Source organism: Bos indicus, chromosome 13 (genome assembly GCF_029378745.1).
Source record: "Bos indicus isolate NIAB-ARS_2022 breed Sahiwal x Tharparkar chromosome 13, NIAB-ARS_B.indTharparkar_mat_pri_1.0, whole genome shotgun sequence".
NCBI lineage: Eukaryota > Metazoa > Chordata > Mammalia > Artiodactyla > Bovidae > Bos > Bos indicus.
The window spans coordinates 12712550-12733984 of NC_091772.1; the positions used below are offsets into that span (position 1 = coordinate 12712550).

A 21435-nucleotide genomic window follows, 5' to 3' on the forward strand; every position below is an offset into this window, starting at 1 on the left:
GTAGCAAGCCTATGCTGTACTTGTGGCAGGACAACCAGCAGGTAAGGGACTCGCAGGCATCTGGATGGACGGCGGAAGAAGCAGACTGTTCACCACCACCACACGCCTCTGCGGGCTGATGACGATCCCCCCAGCTGCCATTCTCAAATCTGCCTAAACACAGGGCTCGCTGGGGGGACTTTAAATACATTGAAGCTAAGCTACCACCCTGAGAAATTCTTAGCTAATTTGCTCGAGCTATGGCCTGGGCATTTGCAGTTTCAAAAATTCCCCGGGTGAGATTGGTTATCAGTCAGGGTTACTAATCATCCCCAGCTGTAGATGCAGATGGACTTCATGATTAAGGACTTTCCTTTTTCTTCCTTCCATTCTTCATAAGTTCATCTCATTCATCTGTCATTTTAGGTAAGGGGCCAGGAAGAATATTGTCATTATCTCTCTGGGTCTTGCTCGGAGAATGGAAATGAGAAAAGGAATCACCACATTCGCTTGCCTCACATCACAGAGCGTAATCCAGGGACAGACTGGTAATCTGGGCTCTGAATTTCTGATTCCTTAAAATGATGTTTTGGCGTCATGGCAAAGAGAAGTTTTAGGGAACCGAGGAAAAAACAAGTGCAGAACTGGGAGACGTGAGTTGTCCCACCCTTCCGCACGTCACCTAATGTCTCTGGGTTTCTGTTTCCTCTATCATAAAGTGGGGGCACTGAATGGTGTTGTTTCTAAGTGACTGACACTTATGATAAGATCTGGTCTTTTTCCTCTGCATGCCCTGTGTTCCTCTGTTTACTCAGAGAACAACATTCAAATAAGCAGAAACCTGCTGAGATTAGCCATGGATTTCCTGAGTCTGTGACTCTTACTGTTCTTTTCCTTACTGATGATGGTTAGTTTTTGTCAATGACCTCCAGGGGTTTATCTAGACAACTTTGACTTAGGAGTGATTTCAGTAACTCAGAAGTGATTTGAGTGAGGAAGATTCTCTGATAAATGACTCAGTGGTACCTGTGAGTGTTTTTTTTTTTTTTTTTAGGGGTTGTGATTATAGTTAATGCCTCCATGAGCAGAAGAAATGTAAGTGAGAACTCACTGAATTTTGGGCTAATGCTCTTCTTTCTCTTTAAATGATATCATAAATATTAGGCTATCATAAAGCAGGTATTACCAATGGATGAAGGTGACAAGGAAAAGTTAGCCTGAAATTAGCTCATAGCTGTCTTTCCCATCCAACTTGTATCTAGTACAGGAGGGAAATTATTAGCCATAGAGGTCAATAAGCATTCACTATTAGTATGATTTTTATTAACTGAACATTGATTATCTAAATTCTGAAAGCCAGTGAAAAATATCAGGTTTATTGAACCAAAACTTGCTAGAAACCTAATCCTTCCAGGGTTCCCACTATGGGTCTGACTTCACACTCAGGATGCAGGATGGAATGAGGAGATACCAACGGATTTTCTCTTTCCTAATCCACACGACTTGTTGACAGTTCATCAGCAGTACCCTGGACCCCATGCAACACTTAATGCAAAATATCTGGCACAGTTTCCTGGTATGTACTTAAATATATGCTCTCCTGAAGAAATGACGATACAGTCTCCACGTGAGAAGGGCATGATGCGCGAACTGAATATCCCAGAACATACTCCATGGACCTTCCAGGGAAGGAGGTGAGTTTTCTGGGGAGCCTGCTCTTTGCTCTTTTGTGGTCCTTTCTGACCCTGAGGAAGGGGGCGGGGCAGAGAGCACAAGACTTTGGGTCTCATAACCTCACATGCCCAGGGTCACATGTTTCCATGACCAAGACAGCGGCAGAGGTGACATGTGTCTAAGCCTGCACAATAATCCACTTACCCCCCCTTCTTAGCCACACAGAAATCACAGCGTGATGACTGCACAGAATTTCCCACATCCCCTGCCCTCATATCTTCATCGATCCTCCAGCCTTTGATCCGAACTCGAAGGGGGAAGACAGAGCCAATGGTGGGGGGGCTGGGGGGCGGGGTGCAGACAGAAGGGCAGCTGTTTCCGAATCCAGGGCGAAGCAGCCGTTGGCCTGGCCTCCCTGCCCTTGACGTGCTGTAGCCACAAGGACAGTACTGCTGGTGTGGCTGCTTAGGGAGGCTGTGCCACCCGCTCATGGCGGCTGCTGTGGATTAAAGTGCCCTTGTTTGGGGGGAGTCTGGTCCCTCGTTTTCAGAAGCAGAGGATGCAGATGCCTAGATGGTTTTGCAGACTTCACCCCCCAGACCCTGGTTCCTCACCCACGAAGTAAGAGGGTGGGTGGGTCTGATTGTTCTGTTAAGGCCCCCAGGTCTTGTCGGGGCCACAGGGTGGGTAAGGGCGGCGGGCCTGGAGCTCCTCCGAGCTCCCCCCGACTGGCCCACAGCTTTGGATGGCACGTGATAGGGTTTATGCTTCATCTTCGGAGATGAGCCCTGTCCCCATCTGCCCTCGCCCCTTGGACAAAGAGCCCAGAGATGGAAGAAGACAGGGAGGCCAGCTGGACAGAGACAGGACATTAGAATGCAGATTGTGGAGTTAGGGCTGAGAGCCTGGGGTTGCAGATAAAGAAAAGAACCCTAATAACCTGAATGTTAATGAGCTGACGTTGGTGAAGCTACGCTCCTTTGAAGAGAGGTGCTGCATTTATAATCATGTCTGCAAAGCAGCTCCTCTTCAAGTAAGGACCGCATCTGATACGTGGCTCCGTCTCAGTGAACCTGGTGTCAGTCACCTTGGACCCAAGTGACCAGGAAAATCCGCCTCTCACACCTGCTGTTTGTGGGAACCTCAGTCAGGGCCTGAGAGCGTGGTTTCACGTCTTGGGCAGGGTGAGAGGCTGAGGCCTCATGCCCCAACGCATGGGGTGTCAGGACTGATCCTCGGGACAGGGGTGCTTGGCTGGCTGTGGGGAGGGCAGTCCTGGGTCCAGGGGCTCTGGCCCTCAGGTGGGACCCCCGTGCAGCACCACGAGAAGGGGTGATGGGAGTGCTGAGGCTTCAAACTGGCTTAAGATGGCTGCACAGGGAGCCAGGGTGGTTATCGGGAGCTGTCGGTGAAGCCAGGGACCGGCTGGGGACACATTTCCTGCTGCAGGAATGGGGGTGCCCAACGGGGCTTAGGACCTGTAAGCCTCTGCGAGCCTGCAGAGTGGGGTGCAAACTTGACAGGTGCCAGAAGTACTGGTCTGAACCCGACTGTCTGTCCACTCCCCCTTATGGGCTGTGCCACCCTGGACAAGTCGCTCCCTTTCTCTGAGGTTCAGCTTCCTTACTAGCAAAGGGGCTGGGTGATGCCTACCTCGTGCAATAGCTGTGACAATGCCAAGTGCTATATCCCGAAAGCCTCCGTCCATCGGGGGCCTGACACCGGGGCCACTGACAGCTGTTACTACGTAGTGATTTTCATCGTCGTGCGGCGTTAGCCTCTCGAGTCTGACTCCCTAGCCCCTCCGAGGGGGCAGGCATCAGATCAGAATCTCCCATCTGGAGCCCAGGCTATCGGGGAGGCTGAGGGACTGTGACTTTAATTCTGGTGCCATCAGTCCTGTGCCAGGGGAGGGCAGAGAAGTTAATTTAATCTTCCAGAGCCTCCGCGTCCTCCGCACAAGGTGAACGCTATCACTTCATCCCGAAATGTTTTTAGGACAGGCAGCAAATAAACAATATCAGAAAGCCGTCTACAAACACAGCAACTCACAATGCATGTGGACCAGGGACAGAGACCAGACAGAGGAAACCCACCTCCATTCTGGAGCCTTGGCAGGTTAGACACCCTCGTCAGGCCAAGACCGACCTGCTGGCGTTCATCGCCTTCCCTGTCCTTTCTCTGTTCCCTGGCAGAAGAATCACGAGCGCTAAGCCCCTGCTGGTCCTCACGCAGAGGGGAGCAAATGGGCTGGGAGCCTCAGAGTGGAGCATCACATGTGGGATGGCCCGCCGCGTCTGCACCAACTCCTCTGCCATCGCCACCCCACAGCCGCAGCAGGTCACTCAGAGACGTTTACGTTCCTACCTATGGACCCACGCTCCTACCTAGACAGGTTTCCTTGATTTCAACAAGACGTTAGTGCAGTCAACGCACAGGCGCCTGAGAAGGGCTTTAAGGGTCACAGCAGTCTGACCGCTTCAGCCTTTGGATGAAGAAAGGATGGACTTGCGAGTGTTTCTGGAGTACTCGAGGGGAGGGGGTGGCAGTGCAGACATGAATTTTGAGTACTGATGGCAAGTGAGGACGTCAGAACAGCAAAGGAGACAGACGGGAACACGGGTCACACTGCACCCTGCCCCGCCCTGTCCCGAGCATCCCGCAGCCGCTGCCCTTTCTCCTTTCGTCTCCGTGACTCGCGGGTGGTGAGAGCAGGAATGATCTGGTCCTGAAACACTGCTTTGTTATCCAAACTTTACTAGCCCTGTCGTAAGATGCTTCCTGAGCATCTGTGCACTGTGACACCACGAGCAGAGGACACGTGAGGTCCCCCACCGGCCCCAGGCGTTGCTCTCCTTCCCTTGCTCCCAAGCAGACTGGCTCCAGCCGGCAGTGGAGAGCCAAGGCTCCCTCTCCCGGCCTCCCTGGCCCCAGGTCAGCCACTCTGTTTCCTGGTGCCTGGGGAAGACCTCTGGGCTCCTGGAGAGCGCTCCTCACAGCTCCCCGTGTCATACACACTGTTCGGTGGCCGAGTTGGAGGCTCTGAACTGGCCATCCCAGCTCCCCCAGACGTCTCGTGAGTTGGGCTCGCCCACCCGTAAAAGAGCAGAGGACTGCCCAGCTTAACGGCCCTGTTTCGGGTGATGTGTTCTCACACAGACCGCCCACTCTAACGACGGAATCCGGACTCTTGCCCAACTTTTAAACATTTCCCCTCTCATCTGACTGTCATAATCCCTTCCTCCACAGTTCCATCCAGACCTTTAGTCAAATTCATGGGTTTCCCCCCAATCTTCTCTTGAATGAAATCTTACCAGCCTTGTGGGAACAGAGATTTGTGTAACTGAACGGAATACTGTTAAGTCCCTGACACACGGGGGGCTTCCTGGTGGCTCAGCGGTAAAGAATCTGCCTGCAATTCAGCAGATGTGGGTTTGACCCTTGGGCCAGGGAAGATGTCCTAAAGAAGGAAATGGCAACCCACTCCAGTATTCTTGCCTGGGAAATCCCATGCGCAGAGGAGCCATGGCAGGCTACCGTCCATGGGACTGCAGAAGAGTCAGACACGACTGAGCGACTGAACCACCACCACCACCTGCATAGGAACCTTCACGGTGCCAACTTCCGAAGATCCAAATGTGTGCTGACACGTTCAATCGCGTGAGTGAGTCTACGGGTCTGGGGTACACTGTCACACGCGAGCACCGTCTACAAGTGGCTGTGCTTTAGTGTACCTCACGGTGAAGTACTGCGTAGAGTACGGCAGCATAGTATCTTTATCTCAAGCCCAGGATGTCTGGAAGCAAGTGCAAAAGCAGTAGCCTACAGTCAACTGTGTTAGTCGGGTATCTAGGCCAACTTTCTTGGACTTACCTACAAATCGGGCTTATGCAAGTGCTCCTGAAATGGAATGTGCTCTTGGAACAGAACTTGTTCGTACGTAGGGGACTTGCTGTATTCCCAAATGATAAACTCTGAAATCTAACTATGACTTCATTTTGCCCTCCATTCCCTTCAGACCCCAACCTTTCTCAAACAATGCCGTAGGCGACAGTGCGGATGTGGCCGAACACCTGTGCTATGTTACCGGCGTGCACACTCGGGCAAGCCATTTCCTTCTCCAGAGGATCTTCCCAGACCAGGATCGAACCCGTGTCTCCTGCATTGGCAGGCGGGTTCTTTACCACTGAGCCACGCAGGAAGTTGCTAAGCTCTCCGAACAGTCCTATTAATTAGGACTGTTAATTAGGTCCGTCCTATTAATTAGGTCGGTGTTTGAGACTGTGTTGTTTGCAAAACAAAACTGGAAGGCCTCCCACTGAGTTCTGTTACCAAAAAAGTGGTGTAGCTGTTTCCTGATTTAACCCTGGGCTTCGCACCTCAGCCATTCTCAACTTGCCACCATTAAGGATCCCTCATGAATCACCTCTCACAGGCTTCCTTGCTTTAAGGAGGCCATATTCTTTAAAAAAAAAAAACAAAAAACTGATTTTTCGCTTAAAGTAATCAAACCCAAACACCAGGAAATGCCCAAAGTTACTGAATGGATTGTTGGCCTGTCCAAAGCAGAAGCGCCCACTACACAGGTAGCTTGTAAAACCTTATGGTGGGTAAATGGACAGTTTCCAACAGCCTTAAAAATTTTTTTTTATTGGAGAATAGTTGGTTTAAAATGTTGTATTAGTTTTTGCTGTACAGCAAAGTGAACTAGTTATACATACACATCTATCCACTATCCCTCTTTTATTTGAGATTCTTATCCCATGTGGGTCATTACAGAGTATTAAGAAGAGTTCCCTGTGGTATACAGTAGATCCTTATTCGTTATCTATTTTATATACACTAATGGACTGTTGTCTGTTAGTTGCTCAGTTGCATCTAACTCTTTGCGACCCCATGGACTTTAGCCCATCAGGCTCCTCTGTCCATGGAATTCTCCAGGCAAGAATACTGGAGTGGGTTGTCATTCCCTTCTCCAGGGAATCTTCCTGACCCAGCGTCTCCTGCATTGCAGGCAGATTCCTTATCATCTGAGCCACCCTGGAAGCCGAATAGGGTTTTTATAAAGTATTAAAACATACCTTCCCAGATCCCCTGGGATTGGCCTGAAGCCTGTAAAGAACCAGGCCAAGGATTTCTTCCTCCCTCCAACTTTCTTGGGTTTAAGCCAATGAGCTGGTCAGCAATCCTGCCACACCAGGCTGAGATCCCTTCGGGGCTGGTTCTATACCCTGGACCTGTTTTTACACTGGCTTGGCTCTGGAGGTGCAGGTGGTGGGGTGGGGGCTTCTGCACCCACCCCTCCCAGGAGCTCCTCCGCAGTCACACGGTGGTGCTCTCCATCACAGGCCTTTTAAAGTGATTTTATTGATAAAAAGGACTTCCCTGGTGGCTCAACCAGTAAAAGAATCCACCTGTAATGCAGGAGACACAGAAGACATGGGTTTGATCCCTGAGTTGGGAAGATCCCTGGAGGAATGGAATGGCTACCTGTTCCAGTATTCTTGCCCTGGAAATCTCATGGACAGAGGAGCCTGGCGGGCTACAGTCCCTAGTAAGAAAGCACAGGCACAGTAGGGAAAACAGCCGCTCAGGGCTAGAAAGGCCAAATATCTCGGCCCTGACCACATTCTGCAAAGGTGAAGTTTGAAGAATGTACACCCAACGGGTGTCCTGACATCGTCCCCAGCAAAATACATGTTATCTCTTGGGTTGCTCCCCGCAAAACTTCACACCTACAGAAACTGTCAAGCAGAAATAATGTCTTATAAGTCTATTTCTTCAGGGGCTCAGAAAGCTTTACATACATTATCTCACTCAGCACCTACTCTTCTCTTATGGAGGTGGAAGGCAGGGATTATCATCATTAAATGGCAGTTGTCAAGTGCCGTTCTACTTGTGCTGTGAATCAGTTATGATCCTAAGCTGAAACAAAACCCAACCAAACAACAAACGTGAAGAATTACACAGCTTGTGAAGTCTAAGTTAAGAAAAGTGACTACCAGGTAAGGAATAATATGTGGGCAGGCCAAACAGAAAATGAGATTTTCTATTTCTTCCTGTCTTTATTTGACTGAACTGATAACCACATGTGGATGTGTGTGAATGTCTTTCGTGTAGGAATACAGAGATGTACATAAATATATAGATCTCTATATGTGAACCAAACTATCATTATATACACAATTCAGTTCAGTCACTCAGTCGTGTCATACTCTTTGCGACCCCATGGACTGCAGCACGCCAGGCTTTCCTGTCCATCACCAATTCCCGGAGCTTGCTCAAACTCATGTCCATCAAGTTGGTGATGTCATCCAACCGTCTCATGCTCTGTCGTCCCCTTCTCCTCCTGCCTTCAATCTTTCCCAGCATCAGGGTCTTTTCAAATGAGTCAGTTCTTCACATCAGGTGGCCTGACTCCCCTGTTGAAACTCCATAGGAACCCTGATTTCCATGTGAGAACTGAAGAGGAACCCTGAGGTTCCTGCCTCAACTCGAGATGAGGCCCTTGTCGACTGCACCAAGTCGCGAGGTATCCTGAGAGGCCCCTCACAACTCGAAAGGATTCCTGACTTCTCAGAGACAACATGAGAGGCTCCCTCAGATCCCTGTGGCAACTCGAGGGAACCCGCACTTCCTGCGGCAACTCGAGAAACACCTTGAGATTCCCCCTTCCATGCGAATTGAGGCCTGATTCCCCTGCCATGACTCCAGAGCACTCCCGTGCTCGCCCTTGCAACTTGAACGGAGACTTGACTTCCCCGAGGTAACAGGAGAGGTTCCCTGAGTTCCCCGGCAGTGACTCGAGAGTGAATCCCTAAGGGCCCCTTGCAACTCGAAAAGAGACCTGACTTCTCTGAGGCAATACAAGCCGGTCCCTGAGATCCCCGTTGCAACTCGAGAGGAGCCCCACGGCAACCCCCACCCCTCCCATGATCCTCCCACGATCCTCCCACCAATCTCCCACCACCCTCCAATCCACCCTCCAACCCACCCTCCCATTCATCTTCCCACTACCCTCCCACCTTCCTCCCACCATCCTCCCACCACCCTCCATTCCACTCTCCCATTCATCTTCCCACTACCCTCCCACCTTCCTCCCACCACCCTCCCAACCACTTTCCCATCCATCCTCCCATCCATCCACTCACATCCTCTCACATCCTCTCACATCCTCTCATTCATCCTCCCATCTACCTTCTCATCCTTCCAGCACCCTCCCACCATCCTCCCAGCATCCTCCCACCACCCTCCCATCCACCCCCCATCCACCCTCCCATCTCTCCTCCTATCCACCCACACTCTCATCATCCCTCTCATCTACTTTGCTTCCCTCCCTTCTTGTCTTTCCTTCCATATAGTATTTATTGAGGGTCTACTGTGGGATGCAGTAGACCCTGGTGATGCAATAATGAACATGGCACAGTGATCCTTTTTCCAGAGGGGTGCAGATAGGGAAGCCATATGGTGTCCCTCTATCTTTCTTTGGATGAAATCTCACCCAGAATCACAACACAGAAAGCCAATAAATCCTAGATACACTAGAGCTCCAAAAGGTCAAGTTTATAAACCACAGATCGAGCTAGATCCTCCCATTTTATGTATAAGAAAACAGGTTCATCCTACTCGACCCTACCCAACAGGGGTGGGAAGATGAATGGGAGGGTGGTGGGAGGGTGCTGGGAGAGAGGTGGGAGGGAGCTGGGTGGGTGCTGGGAGGGAGGTGGGAGGGTGTTAGGCAGATGGTGGGAGGGTGGTGGGCGGGTGCTGGGAAGGTGGTGGGCGGGTGCTGGGAGGATAGTGGGAGGGGTGGGCTTTGCCGTGGGGCTCCTCTCCTTGCAAGGGGGATCTCAGGGACCGGCTTGTATTGCCTCAGAGAAGTCAGGTCTCTTTTCCAGTTGCGAAGGGCCCATCAGGATTCCTCTCGAGTCACTGCCCGGGAACTCCCAGATTGTGGCCAAAGTTTTGGAGTTTCAGCTTCAGTCCTTCCAATGAATATTCAGGACTGATTTCCTTCAGGATGGACTAGTTGGATCTCCTTGCAGTCCAAGGGACTCTCAAGAGTCTTCTCCAACACCATGGTTCAAAAGCATCAATTGTTTGGTGCTCAGCTTTCTTTATAGTCCAACTCTCACATCCATACATGACCAATGGAAAAACCATAGCCTTGACTAGATGGACCTTTGTTGACAAAGTAACGTCTCTGCTTTTTAATATGCTATCTAGGTTGGTCATAGTTTTTCTTCCAGGGAGCAAGCATCTTTTAATTTCATGGCTGCAGTCACTACCTGCAGTGATTTTGGAGCCCCCCAAAGTAAAGTTTCTCACTGTTTCCATTGTTTCCCCATCTATTTGCCATGAAGTGATGGGACTAGATGCCATGATCTTAGTTTTCTGAATGTTGAGATTTAAGCCAACTTTTTCACTTTCCTCTTTCACTTTCATCAAGAGGCTCTTTAGTTCTTCTTCTCTTCCTGCCATAAGGGTGGTGTCATCTGCATATCTGAGGTTATCGCTATTTCTCCCGGCAATCTTGATTCCAGCTTGTGCTTCATCCAGCCCAGTGTTTCTCATGATGTACTCTGCATATAAGTTAAATAAGCAGGGTGACACTATACAGCCTAGACATACTCCTTTCCTGATTTGGAACCAGTCTGTTCTATGTCCATTTGTTTCTTGACCTGCATATAGATTTCTCAGGAGGCAGGTCAGGTGGTCTGGTATTCCCATCTCTTTAATACAGAGATACACATAATACATAGATATACATAATATGTAAATATATAGCTCTCTCTATATGAAACAAGCTATCATTATATACACATGGAATCACAAATCTGCATGCATCTTATATTTTGGAGTGTTTGGGCAAAATCATTTTTTTGAATAAAACTCAACTTGTCTACAGGTATTTTTCTTTAACTCATTTGGGTATTAAATATCCAAGAGCAATTTATTAAACACTAACTATACATAAGCACATTGGCTGGATTTGTTTCTTAAAGATTTAGTTACAAACATCACAGTAGCTACTATAGGTCTCTGGAACCTAGAATGGCGCCTGACCAACCATAAAAATTCAGTAAATATTTGTTGAACAAAGGTATGAATATTTTGTGTGTTCTCCATGGCACAGGAGTTTGAGGACTCAAACCTGTTCATACTGATCTTTTGCCCTTTTTTTTTTTTCCCCTCTCTAACAATTTTCAATAAAAGGTACCTTAGGGGGAAAAAATACTTTGAGCACAACCTCGTCAGGCTTTGATTCAAATGGGATGGTTTAGGGGGAAATTTCCATGATAGGAAGAGATGGAGTTTGAAATATTTTTATGACAGAAATAACGATGATGATGATGATAAAATAATCACTGCAGCTCTGAGAACAAAGACATTAAGTACATATTAATAATCAGAAGAGGTGGTGCAGAGTGAGTCCCTGGAAAAGCATTACGGTGGGCAAAGTGAATTCGCTCCCAGTGCCAGTCACTGCTGCTCTGCTGCAAGAAACGAAGCCCCAGCACTCCTAAGAGGACACTGGGGGACAATTCTATGGAGGGTTGTGTTCCAGGCCATCGGGGAGGGCTGCCCGCCCACACAGGGCCAGCCAGGAAGGGGGGCATTCACGCCATGCAGGCGAGCACATGTGGCCCAAGAGGGCATTTCATTTACAGCTTCCTCCTGGTGGATCAAGCCCATTGGTTTTTATCTCTCAGATCTACGTGTCATTCCCGTCTGCCACGGCTAACATGCAGCGCTCTGAACAAATGTGCTCTTAGGGCAGTAACTCCTTAATATAAACTGCATTTAATAAAACTGGTAGGGACTCTTAGGAAGGAGGGAGGCAGGCTTGGAGAAAGTGGCTGGAAGAAATTTGCAATTAATATTCCAATTTCTCCTTGCCGTTCAAATTTAAGAGCTTTTTCAAAACTGTATTCGTCTCTGTTATTACATCCTTAATTAAATTAATTTATATGGTGAATGCTCTAACGATGCTGCTGGAGATTTTCAATCAAAAAGCCTTATTGCAAGAGACAATGTGTGTGAAGACCTTGAAAAAGAGTGGTGCTAGGCCTGGAGCAGGGGGATGTTTGGCCCTGACACCTGATTATTGAAGAGGTCATAGCAGTTTTCCTGGGCCTCCACTGAGGTCGTTACTTTATTTTTTAATTAAGCTAAATTAGGTCAGGGAAAACAAAATGAATCTCGAGAGTTGCCTTCACAGGGTTTTTCTCTCTGGGAAGCACCATGGCAGACGTTGACATTTCTATTGAGTACTTCTACCAGTGAGGTTGTGCCTGCCCGAAACCCTAAACAAAGACAGTACCTCTCAGCCTGCTCGGCTGTATCATCAAAGGAGAGGCAATCAGGATTTGTCCAAGGACACAGTGGCTCAGCTATGGAACACGTCAGGCTCAGAAGTTAGTACCAAGGCCAGTGACGCATCCAGTGGTCCTTTCTGCACAGACATGGTCATAGACTCACGAGGGGTTTCAAGGTCACGTGCGTGCTGTAACTGTAGAGCTTTGCTGCCTGGCACACCAGAAGCACCCGACACTCATGAGCGGTTTGTTAACCTAATGTGCCTGTGTGCTCAGTCGTGTCTGACTCCTGGTGACCCTTTGGACTGTAGCCCGCCAGGCTCCTCTGTCCATGGGATTCTCCAGGCAAGAATATTAGAGTGGGTTGCCATTTCCTCCTCCATGGGATCTTCCCGACCTGGGGATCGAACCTGTGTCTCCTGCGTTGCAGGTGGATTCTTTACCTGCTGAGCCATCAGGGAAGCTCTAACCTAATGAAATGTTAGTAATAAATCATGCCCTGTGTGTAAGATTTGATCTCTTCCTTAAGTGTCAAACCACTATCTCTAGAGCAGAGTGTCATCAATCCAGAAGGACCACCCAACCCTCTGAAGCTCATTTCTTGCTCCCTATGTAGAGCTGCTGAATTTGCTCCCTTATCTTCTAAGAGTGTATTTCTAGGATTTATTTTGAGCATTTCAGAGGATGTAAGCCCCTGACAGACCCAGTGTCTTTCTCAGTCACACAGTAAGAGATAGGCTTAAGAGATGTGTCCTTGATGACTTTGTGGTGCTAAGTAACGCCCTGATGCTTCACCCTACACCCCACCGAGGAAAGGGTCTCTATAATCCACACATTACATAGGAGGAAGAGTGCATGAAAGAATGTTCAGCTGCATACAAGAATGGCCCATCAGCTTTTCTTTCTTTTCCATATGAACCAAGTTCTTTGTTTCTCTCAAGAATGAAAATTCCTTGACATTCACCAAGTTTGGTTGCATGATGAAAAGTTCCATATGACAAAACACATCAACTGCAAGAGAAAATTAAACAGGAAAAAAAAAAAAAAAAGGCAAACCAAACACCCAGCACTATTTGATCTTGTTTTAAATGGAAAGTTTTGGACACTTTAGAAAAAAAAAGGCAGCAAGTGCCTTTTTAATGGATTTTATCCACAGGAGAAATGATTACAACCAGAAAAGCTTTAAAGTGTCAGCTGGTGATGCATTTTTCTTTATCCTTTTTATTTTTATTCAGAAAGAAACTGAAGGCATATGGCAAAGTGCATCATTAATTTCTTATTAATTTCATAATAGGAAGGCAACCAGTTAAAATAGTAGTGCTACAACTTTAAATTACTGAACTTGCTTGGTATTTAATGAGAGATTTAGCACAGCAGGGATTCTATTAAATTAAGTTGTGCCTTCACATCACAGTGGGAAAACAGGTGTATATTGGTTTAGAATTATGGAAATGTTGACTAATTCCAAGGCTTGTAATCAAACAGCAAGGCACCCTGTAATATTTTTTCCCCAAGAATATGCATTAATCTTTTATGTCTGGTCCCATTTCTTCCCGTCCACCAAAGCTCCCAGCTGATAGGAAACCACTTTCATGTTCTTGCTGGAGCTGTTAAGGGTGATGCTGATCAGATAAAGCAATACATAAATGCGAGATGTGGGACTCTGCTCCCATTCACCTAATTTGAAATGGCAGATGTAGCAACAGTGTGTGTGCTGTGAAGCCTCGGAGCTTACAAATCAGACCTGACTTCTCAGAATTTTCACTTAACCTGCCTCAAGTAATTGGGCAGAGGAAATTGAACCGGATGAAAAGAAAGCTGAAAACAATCTACAAACCGTCTTTTCCAACCTCAGAATTCTTGTCCTTAATAATGGGTTTCCAAAATCAGCAGCCCTGACTTCTGCATGCAGAAAATTTTAAAGCAAAAAAGAGACATGGGTAACGATTTTTTTTTTTTTTTTTAAATACAGAAGATGCTATGTGTTTGCTGAGAAAGGGGTCAGAGTAAAATGTCCGATGTCCCAAACAGAAGCAAGCTCATCAGTCATTTGTACGAGTTTCAACACAGCCCATTCATTAACTCTGGGTTTTGAGGAGCATCTTCATGCATGAAAATGGCATGTTAGGAGTTGTGCTCCTTCCAGTGGAGGGGATAAACTCAAATGAACCAAGCTTCACATTAATTTAAAATAGGATGAGATTTGGCACCGATAGACCCTAAATGCTATAATAACAATTCATCATCTCAAGTAATTTATTTAAACACATAGAAGGGATTTTGCACACTAATTACTGGAAAGTATTTCATTCTAAAGGAAGGAATACCAAGTGGTCTCTGGGTTGGATTAGGAGCCTGGGAAATAAAAATTATCTTTTTTTTCTACCATAGACAGTAAATATTTACCTTGGTTGCTTCATTCAGTAATGTAACCTAACACCGCAACCTCCTAGAACTTACACTGGAAAAATTCCATTTATCCAGGGAATGAAGCTGAAATAATACTTAAAAAAACCATCAGACAAAGCACTTAGACCCAGGAAAATCTTCCCTACTAAAAAAGTACCTAAGACGTTTCAGAGAGAAGTAGTTAAATTAAATTAGGAGGGAGAATTCTGGTATTACACTTGCTTTTCTGAATCCCAGTCTGTCTGATTTGCTCACACAAAAAGGGGAAAACCAAAGCACTGTGGTTTGAGACCATAGTTCATAATTTACTACTTTTTTGTTATTACCAAGTTAATGTTTTGAAAACCTTTTACTGAGTATCTTGCCACTAAAATATATGATTTTCAATGGAGCTAAGGTGAATTAAATCTTCTCTGGGGGTGACAGGGTATCAAATGACTTGTGTACATAGGTTTGCATGACAGATAAATGATAAGACATTACAATTATACCCTGAAAACATTAGGGACATGATGTTATTTTTCTTTTACTCTTATCAAACCAGGTTTCAATAAAATCATTAACGCAGCACTGCTTACCAGAGGTTCTTCATTATCAGCAACACACATTCTGCCATTAAATAAATTCATCCCTGATATCTGAATCAACGGGGAAAATATCCCAACTAGCACAGAGAAATTTATACCAGCATGCACTAGATAAAACGGTCCTAAACCCCCAGAAATCATGTATTCTGATGCAGCAGCTACAGCCAACATTAGTTCATTTCTAGTGAATGGTACCAAATGTCCAGTATGACTGGGAAGGAAATGGAAACAAAAAATTGTAAGCTTTGTATTTTCTGTTCTCTATCGACATGAAGCCGCAAATTGGGCATTAAAACATTGACTTTGTTAACCACCACTGACTGTTTAGAAGCCATTAGGAGGTTGACTATTACGGCTGTGCAGAGTACATTTTGTCCTTTCAAAAGAAAAATCTAAGGACTAAATTTGAAAAGAGGCTCCTGGTGAGTAAAAGCTTTTCCTTTTCCATTTGCTCCTCTGGTGTATTGCATGCGTGTGTGCGTGAGTTCTTTTTTTTCCCCTTTACAATCGCTGCCCACCCAATCCTCTGTAGCAGCCACTGTGACCCAGTGGGGTCATTCTGATTTTCTGACCAGGGGACACACTCTCTGAGAGGTCTTTCTGTCAGCATTAATGCCAGCGCTTCTTGAGGGGCTGGCCAGCCGCTCTGGCTGCTGCAAGGGCGACCGGGGGCCAGGTGGGGGTGGGGGCTAGTCAGCACACCCTCCTCAAAAGCCCAAAGTCATTTTTGGTACTAAGAGCCCATCACTAGAACCTTCAGTTGAAAGGACCATTTTCAAGCAATAAAGTGATTTTGGTACAAAAGTAAACCGACTCACCCCAGGTAAAGTTTTAATATTGTGCAGTGCATTCTGGGCCTCAAGTGCAGCTTTTCTTGTATAAAATGTTACGAAACAACAACCTACAGAGAGAAATGAAAAGGTTTTAGAAATTTCTGTGAATGCTTTGCTTAGATATAATGGAGACTGGGGCGAACGAGTCAACTACTTAAAAGGATGCACAATTTAAAAATAAGGTGCACGGCAACAGTAATGACAACAGCTCAAGCATTTACCCAGCGCCTTTCATCCTAAATCATATTTATTAGCTTTTCCCCACGTTGGGGAATCAATTCATAACTGCGTACCAACTACTGGGAACCCGGGTCTTCAGGAACCGGGGTGGGAGGCCGTGGGTGAGTTGTTAATGGGACTTGTGGTGCAGTCACAGCATCAAGTGAAGTGTTTAATCACAACCACAAGAGCAGACACTTATATTAACTATAATTGTCTTAAAAGATATCTCTAGAACATCACCCTTTTAAAACACTTTCTCAACTCCGAGGCTTAGACAACTGGATGATAAGCTACCTAGGAGCTGAGAACAAGCCCTCTTCTTTCCAATTTCCACCATAGCACATAATGTAAAGTTCCACACACAAAACATGCAATATTTGTTTGCTGAAATGAAAGACTCTATTTTAGCCAGTCGAGAAAGTGAGCTATATGTGGTGGGCAGATGCTGAAACAGATGTTTGCACTCTCTGTGCTGAGAATGAAACATGGCCATGGGACGTCAACCACTAACCTCTTGATTCCTCATTTTTAAGAGGTGATGGGAGTCCAGGCTGAAGGCTCCTCCAAGGGAGACTAGCCGATACACTTCTCCAAACCACCTCCCTCCACCAAAGAAAATGGTCTTGAAACCTCTCATTCCTTCTGTATTCTAAAGCAAGGCTCACCCCTTCTTCAACCTGTGCCTAAAGATACTGGTTAACATGGTTAAACCAGATGAAGACACTGGTTAAGAATCTGTTAATTAGCATAGCATTTCTTAGTATAACCAAGTATAGATAAAAGGGATAAAGAACTTTAGAAATTAAAAGAAAAAGACGCTCCCTCTGACCTGCCTGTCTTGGATGAGTTGGGTTGAGAAAAAGAGGCAGAGAGATGCAGTCACACTCAATTAGCTCTGATTCTTATCCTCATGCTTAGAGAGATGGGGAGAGCCTCGAGAGGTCCTCAAATGCCAAGTACAGCAAGTGGCTGGAGAGAAATTCAAGGCACTAAGGCATCGACTTTGGTTCTATTTAGGGGAATGATGTAAGACCACGGACAGAGACAAGTGGCACATCTGGAGAGTAGGAAGTTGACACCACAAACCATCAAAGGCTCCGAATCACACATTAGCATCTACTTTTCAGAACAAAAAACTCATTGGAAGGAGTAGGAGAAGACAAAGTACTGTACCACCCCTACAGCATTCCGAAATACATATAAGATGCTTCCTCCTTATTTGGAAAAAAGAACAAAACTTGGAACCTTGTCATATACTATTTCACTGGAGTCTACTGAGATTAAATATGCAAATCCTTCACCTTCTGGATAGAGTAGAGTATGATCCTAGCTTTTTGGCATTTAAAAACCTCCATGTCTCCAAGGATGGGAGACTCTTCACGTGTTTAATTTGCATGATGGGAGGAATACGAAAATTGTGAAGGGTCTTTAAAGAATCACAGATGGACAGAGTGGGCCTTTATATATGAGGTTTCCACTTCAGCTGTTTGACTTTTTTAGACCAGAGTGCATTTGGTCATGCTGCCTGGTGGTAGATTATTTTTCCTAAACTGATCAAATTAATGTGTGATTTTCAGCTCCACTGGCATAACCTAAGCCCAGAAAAGCTATAGGAATTGCTTTAAATCAAGGAATGATTTTAAACAGCAAAGTCCAGTTCCAGCTTCTGGTATCCACTGTAATCACTTTAAGAGGAGGAAAAATACCAATTATCTTCTATTAGACTTGATACAGAAAGAATAACATGGAGAAAAAAATCGTAAAGGAAAAGAACACATTAAAAAAAGAATGTATAACTGAATTGCTATGCAGTACAGTAAAAATTAACACAACATTGTAAATCAACTGTATTTCAATAAAACTGAAAAGAGAAACAGAAAAAGACATTATCTCTGTCTTCTAAAAGCTTTTAACAACCAGACTCTCAGGAAGTTCTCCTTTCTCTCTTCTGGGTAAGCAAGCAATGGGGATGCTCTGAACTTCGACTTCAAAACCAAGGCCTCAGAAAGGGGCAGAATCCGATGCTTTCAAGCAGGTAGATTTTAGGGGTGTGATACTTAAAAGAGAGATGCTTTCAGATGCAGTAGAAGTCATAGAGCAGTTTGCTTGCCTGGCAAGAAGGCAATTAAGGAAGAATTTCCTAAGCAGAAGGAAAACAAATGCTAGTCCGGCCAAGTTCAGAGATAAGGAGAAAAGCCAAGATCAACCTGAAAGAACAGTGGAATGACAAGGGAACTGAAAAGGGTGACTGACATGCACGGTAAGACAAAAGCAATGAGGAACAAAGATGATGTAAACCAAGGCAGACTTGTTATGGGGCCACCCTGGACCCAGTGCAGTGGGCTCAGGAATAGAGTGGTCTCCACTCTTGCCCTAAACACTCAAGCAAAATTCCAATCACTTTCCATGGCCTGGAAGTCCACCGGGAAGGTGTAGTTCATCTGCTATTGAAGCAATAAAACGCTACCCTTAAGGAAGGTAATATTTAATTGTTCCTAGCTCTTTACACCTTAGTATGACTTTGGCAACTCCAAGTGTTTCCGTCTTGAACAAGGTTCTTGGTGAACAGACAGTGGTTTCTGTGTTTGTTTTGCTTTGAGAAAGTTTGAAGCTGATGTCTGAGCAGCATGGGATGGGGTGAGGAGGGGCAAGAAAGCAGAGAAGAATCTAAGGAGTGAAGGAAAGGTATTTCAAATTTCTAACTCTCTCCAATTTCATGCAGGGTCCACTCTGCCTGTACAGCTGACAGGTGACCTCAGGGATCTGCCATGACAGACCTCTCTGGGAACTGTGCATACCTCTTAACTCTTCTACTGGGTTGGCCAACACGTTGGTTTGGGTTTTTCCACATCTCAGGGAAAAGCCCAAATGAACTTTTTGGTCAACTCAATACTTTAGTCCTATTGAAACAAAGACTCTGGAAGAACATGCCCCTCAAAGCTCTAGTTCTAGCTGTAATACAAAGAAGAGTATCCTGGACACGACTGCTGACTCGCCTCCCCTTCACTGCTCACTGACTTCCAACCCGACAGCTCATCCCTGGGCACCACGCACTTAGGACCTTTGAAAGAGGCAGCCTATCCCCATGTGGGCATGGCCCCCGTGGCTTGGTGACTTAGAGCTTGGGCTGAATTTCTGCCCCAAAGTGTAGCCTCAGCTGGATGCCCTCACGCAATGAACAACTTGCACCAACGTGGGGGCTCTGGGGGAAATCTCACCCCAAGACTCTTCTTTCGGTTTCATACTTTCAGTTCCTGAATGCCTTGGTGGAAAACACCTTACTTCCTCTATACCTGAGTTACTTGTGCTGCATCACCTCGAAATCAATGCACAAAAAACAGGGCTGCCTACCACTACTTCCTCCCTGAAAAAAAAACCCTACCTGGATATATAGCCAAAAGGTTTCATTCAGAATAAATTTAACAGTCAAAACTATTCCTTCCCTTTCTTGGGCTAAAAAATGTCTTGCACTTCACTCCACATGCATACTAATTGATTTAATAAAAATAGCGTTTGATTAAGTTATCAGAAAATCTGCGGTAGAAATAGAGAACTCCCAATTTCAACATTCATCTTTGAGGCAGCCATTTGTGGTTTTCCCCCCGATGAGACTTGAGTCTGGATGCTTCCAGAATAAGAATGTGTTTCAGAGACTCTTGCTTCTCTGAGTCCTCTCCCAGCTAAACAACCAGACTTTTTAAGCAACCAGTCCACTTGATATGCTCATTAAAATCTTAAGATTCATTGACCTGAGGAAATCATTTCAACACACGAAGGGAAAAATATCGTTAGTATCTGCCCTGAGGTGGCGGTGATCACCATGGCAAAAGTCGGGGAGAGACTCCAGGTCCTAGAGAACTCATGGTGATGTAACAGGGTGGGCATTTTCTTTCCTGCCTACCCCACCTGGATGGACAGCTGTTAAGGGAGCCACGTGGCTTGTGGACTTCCCCATGCCAGCTGTAACTCAGGTGTGAGTTCAATGGATTTGTCTGCAGGTCAGCTGTAACACCAGATGGCCCTGCAGTCTGATTCCGGGACAGACCTTTCTCCCTTACCAGGTTCTGCTCCCAACATCCTTGAAGGTGGGTGGTTGAACACCGACCACAGCCCTGGGCGCCCTTCAGCGGTCAGCGGCTGCACCGCGCCCGAGGGGACCACCCTTCCGGCGTCAGCATCAGTCCTGGCACCTGCTTTCCCTGCTGCCCATGAGCGCAGAGCAAGGCTTGCTCTACACCACAGAGGGGAAGTGACCTGCCAGGGAACTCCAAGGATGGGTAGTGCGGAGGCTTCAGCCAGGCTCAGCCCTCCTGTTTCTGCTCTGGGTGGCTTCGCATTTCTCTACTCTGCCTGTCTGACACAGTCTCGTAAGCACTCACACTTTATGATTCTTGCCACCTTTATCCTCTGGCTCCAGAGTTTCTGCCGGTGGCAGCAGCCGGCTTAGAAAAGATAAACCTGCTGTCCCACGCCCAGGAGATTTCAAGGCATCCCACTTTCCAAGAGTTTCAACAATTCATTGTGTTAATAAGAGCTCTGGATTCTGGAGTGAAAAATTTAAAAATCCATCTTTTGCATGTCTATTTATCAGCCCCACCCCTTACTCCTCACTGAAAGTGAAAAGTGAAAGTGAAAGTTGCTTGGTCGTGTCCAACTCTTTGCAACCCCATAGACTATAAGTCCATGGAATTCTCCAGGCCAGAATACTGGAGTGGCTTGCCTTTCCCTTCTCCAGTGGATCTTCCCAACCCAGGAATCGAACCCAGGTCTCCCACATTGCAGGCAGATTCTTTACCAGATGAGCCACAAGGAAAGCCGTGTCTGACTCTGTGCGACCCCATAGACGGCAGCCCACCAGGCTCCTCTGAAATGGGTTTGGGGGTAAAACCTGAGAGGTGATCCCAGAACCAAGTGTTGGTGTCTCAGGTTTGTACAGAGTCCGCCAGTGACGACCCCTCACTGACCCCCAAGTGCTGCTGGGTCTGTACACACTGCTGGGGGTGTCACATGAGAGCTTACTGGCCATTACCATCTCCCGTGAATTCTTTTTTGCAGCTTAACTGTGAATACCTGGCTAACCCCTCAGACGGCCACTTAAGCCAGATCCATTTGGATGGTAAAGAAGGTCTAGACAGAAAGGTCCTGGGGTGCAGAGCACCCACGGTGAAGGTGACCGGTATGAGGCCTTGCTGTGGGCATCTCTGGATGATCAGGAGGTGGCCAGGGGGCGCTGGGCCGGGAGAGAATGAGTCGGGGTGGGGCTGGGAGCTTTAGAGGGCCCCAACTCCCAGCGGTCAGCAAGTTCAACAACGTGGCTGCGCATGCTCGGCTTGTCATCAGTATTGTAATGGTGAGGTGTGATTAGACCATCTCGCACCAGAAGTTGAGAATGGTAATTCCCAGAGACGCCAT

At 46.6% G+C, this 21435-nt stretch overlaps 1 protein-coding gene across 10 annotated transcripts in view; it reads right to left on the reverse strand.

Moving 5' to 3' along the window:
- Nucleotides 1-21435, reverse strand: part of CELF2 (CUGBP Elav-like family member 2) — a 671895-nt gene that overhangs the window by 94105 nt on the left and 556355 nt on the right. For all 10 annotated transcript variants that reach the window (XM_070800750.1, XM_070800744.1, XM_070800748.1 and 7 more), the window contains one exon: nucleotides 15787-15869. In XM_070800750.1, the coding sequence (XP_070656851.1) occupies nucleotides 15787-15869 (83 nt within the window). The remainder of the gene's footprint in view (nucleotides 1-15786; nucleotides 15870-21435) is intronic.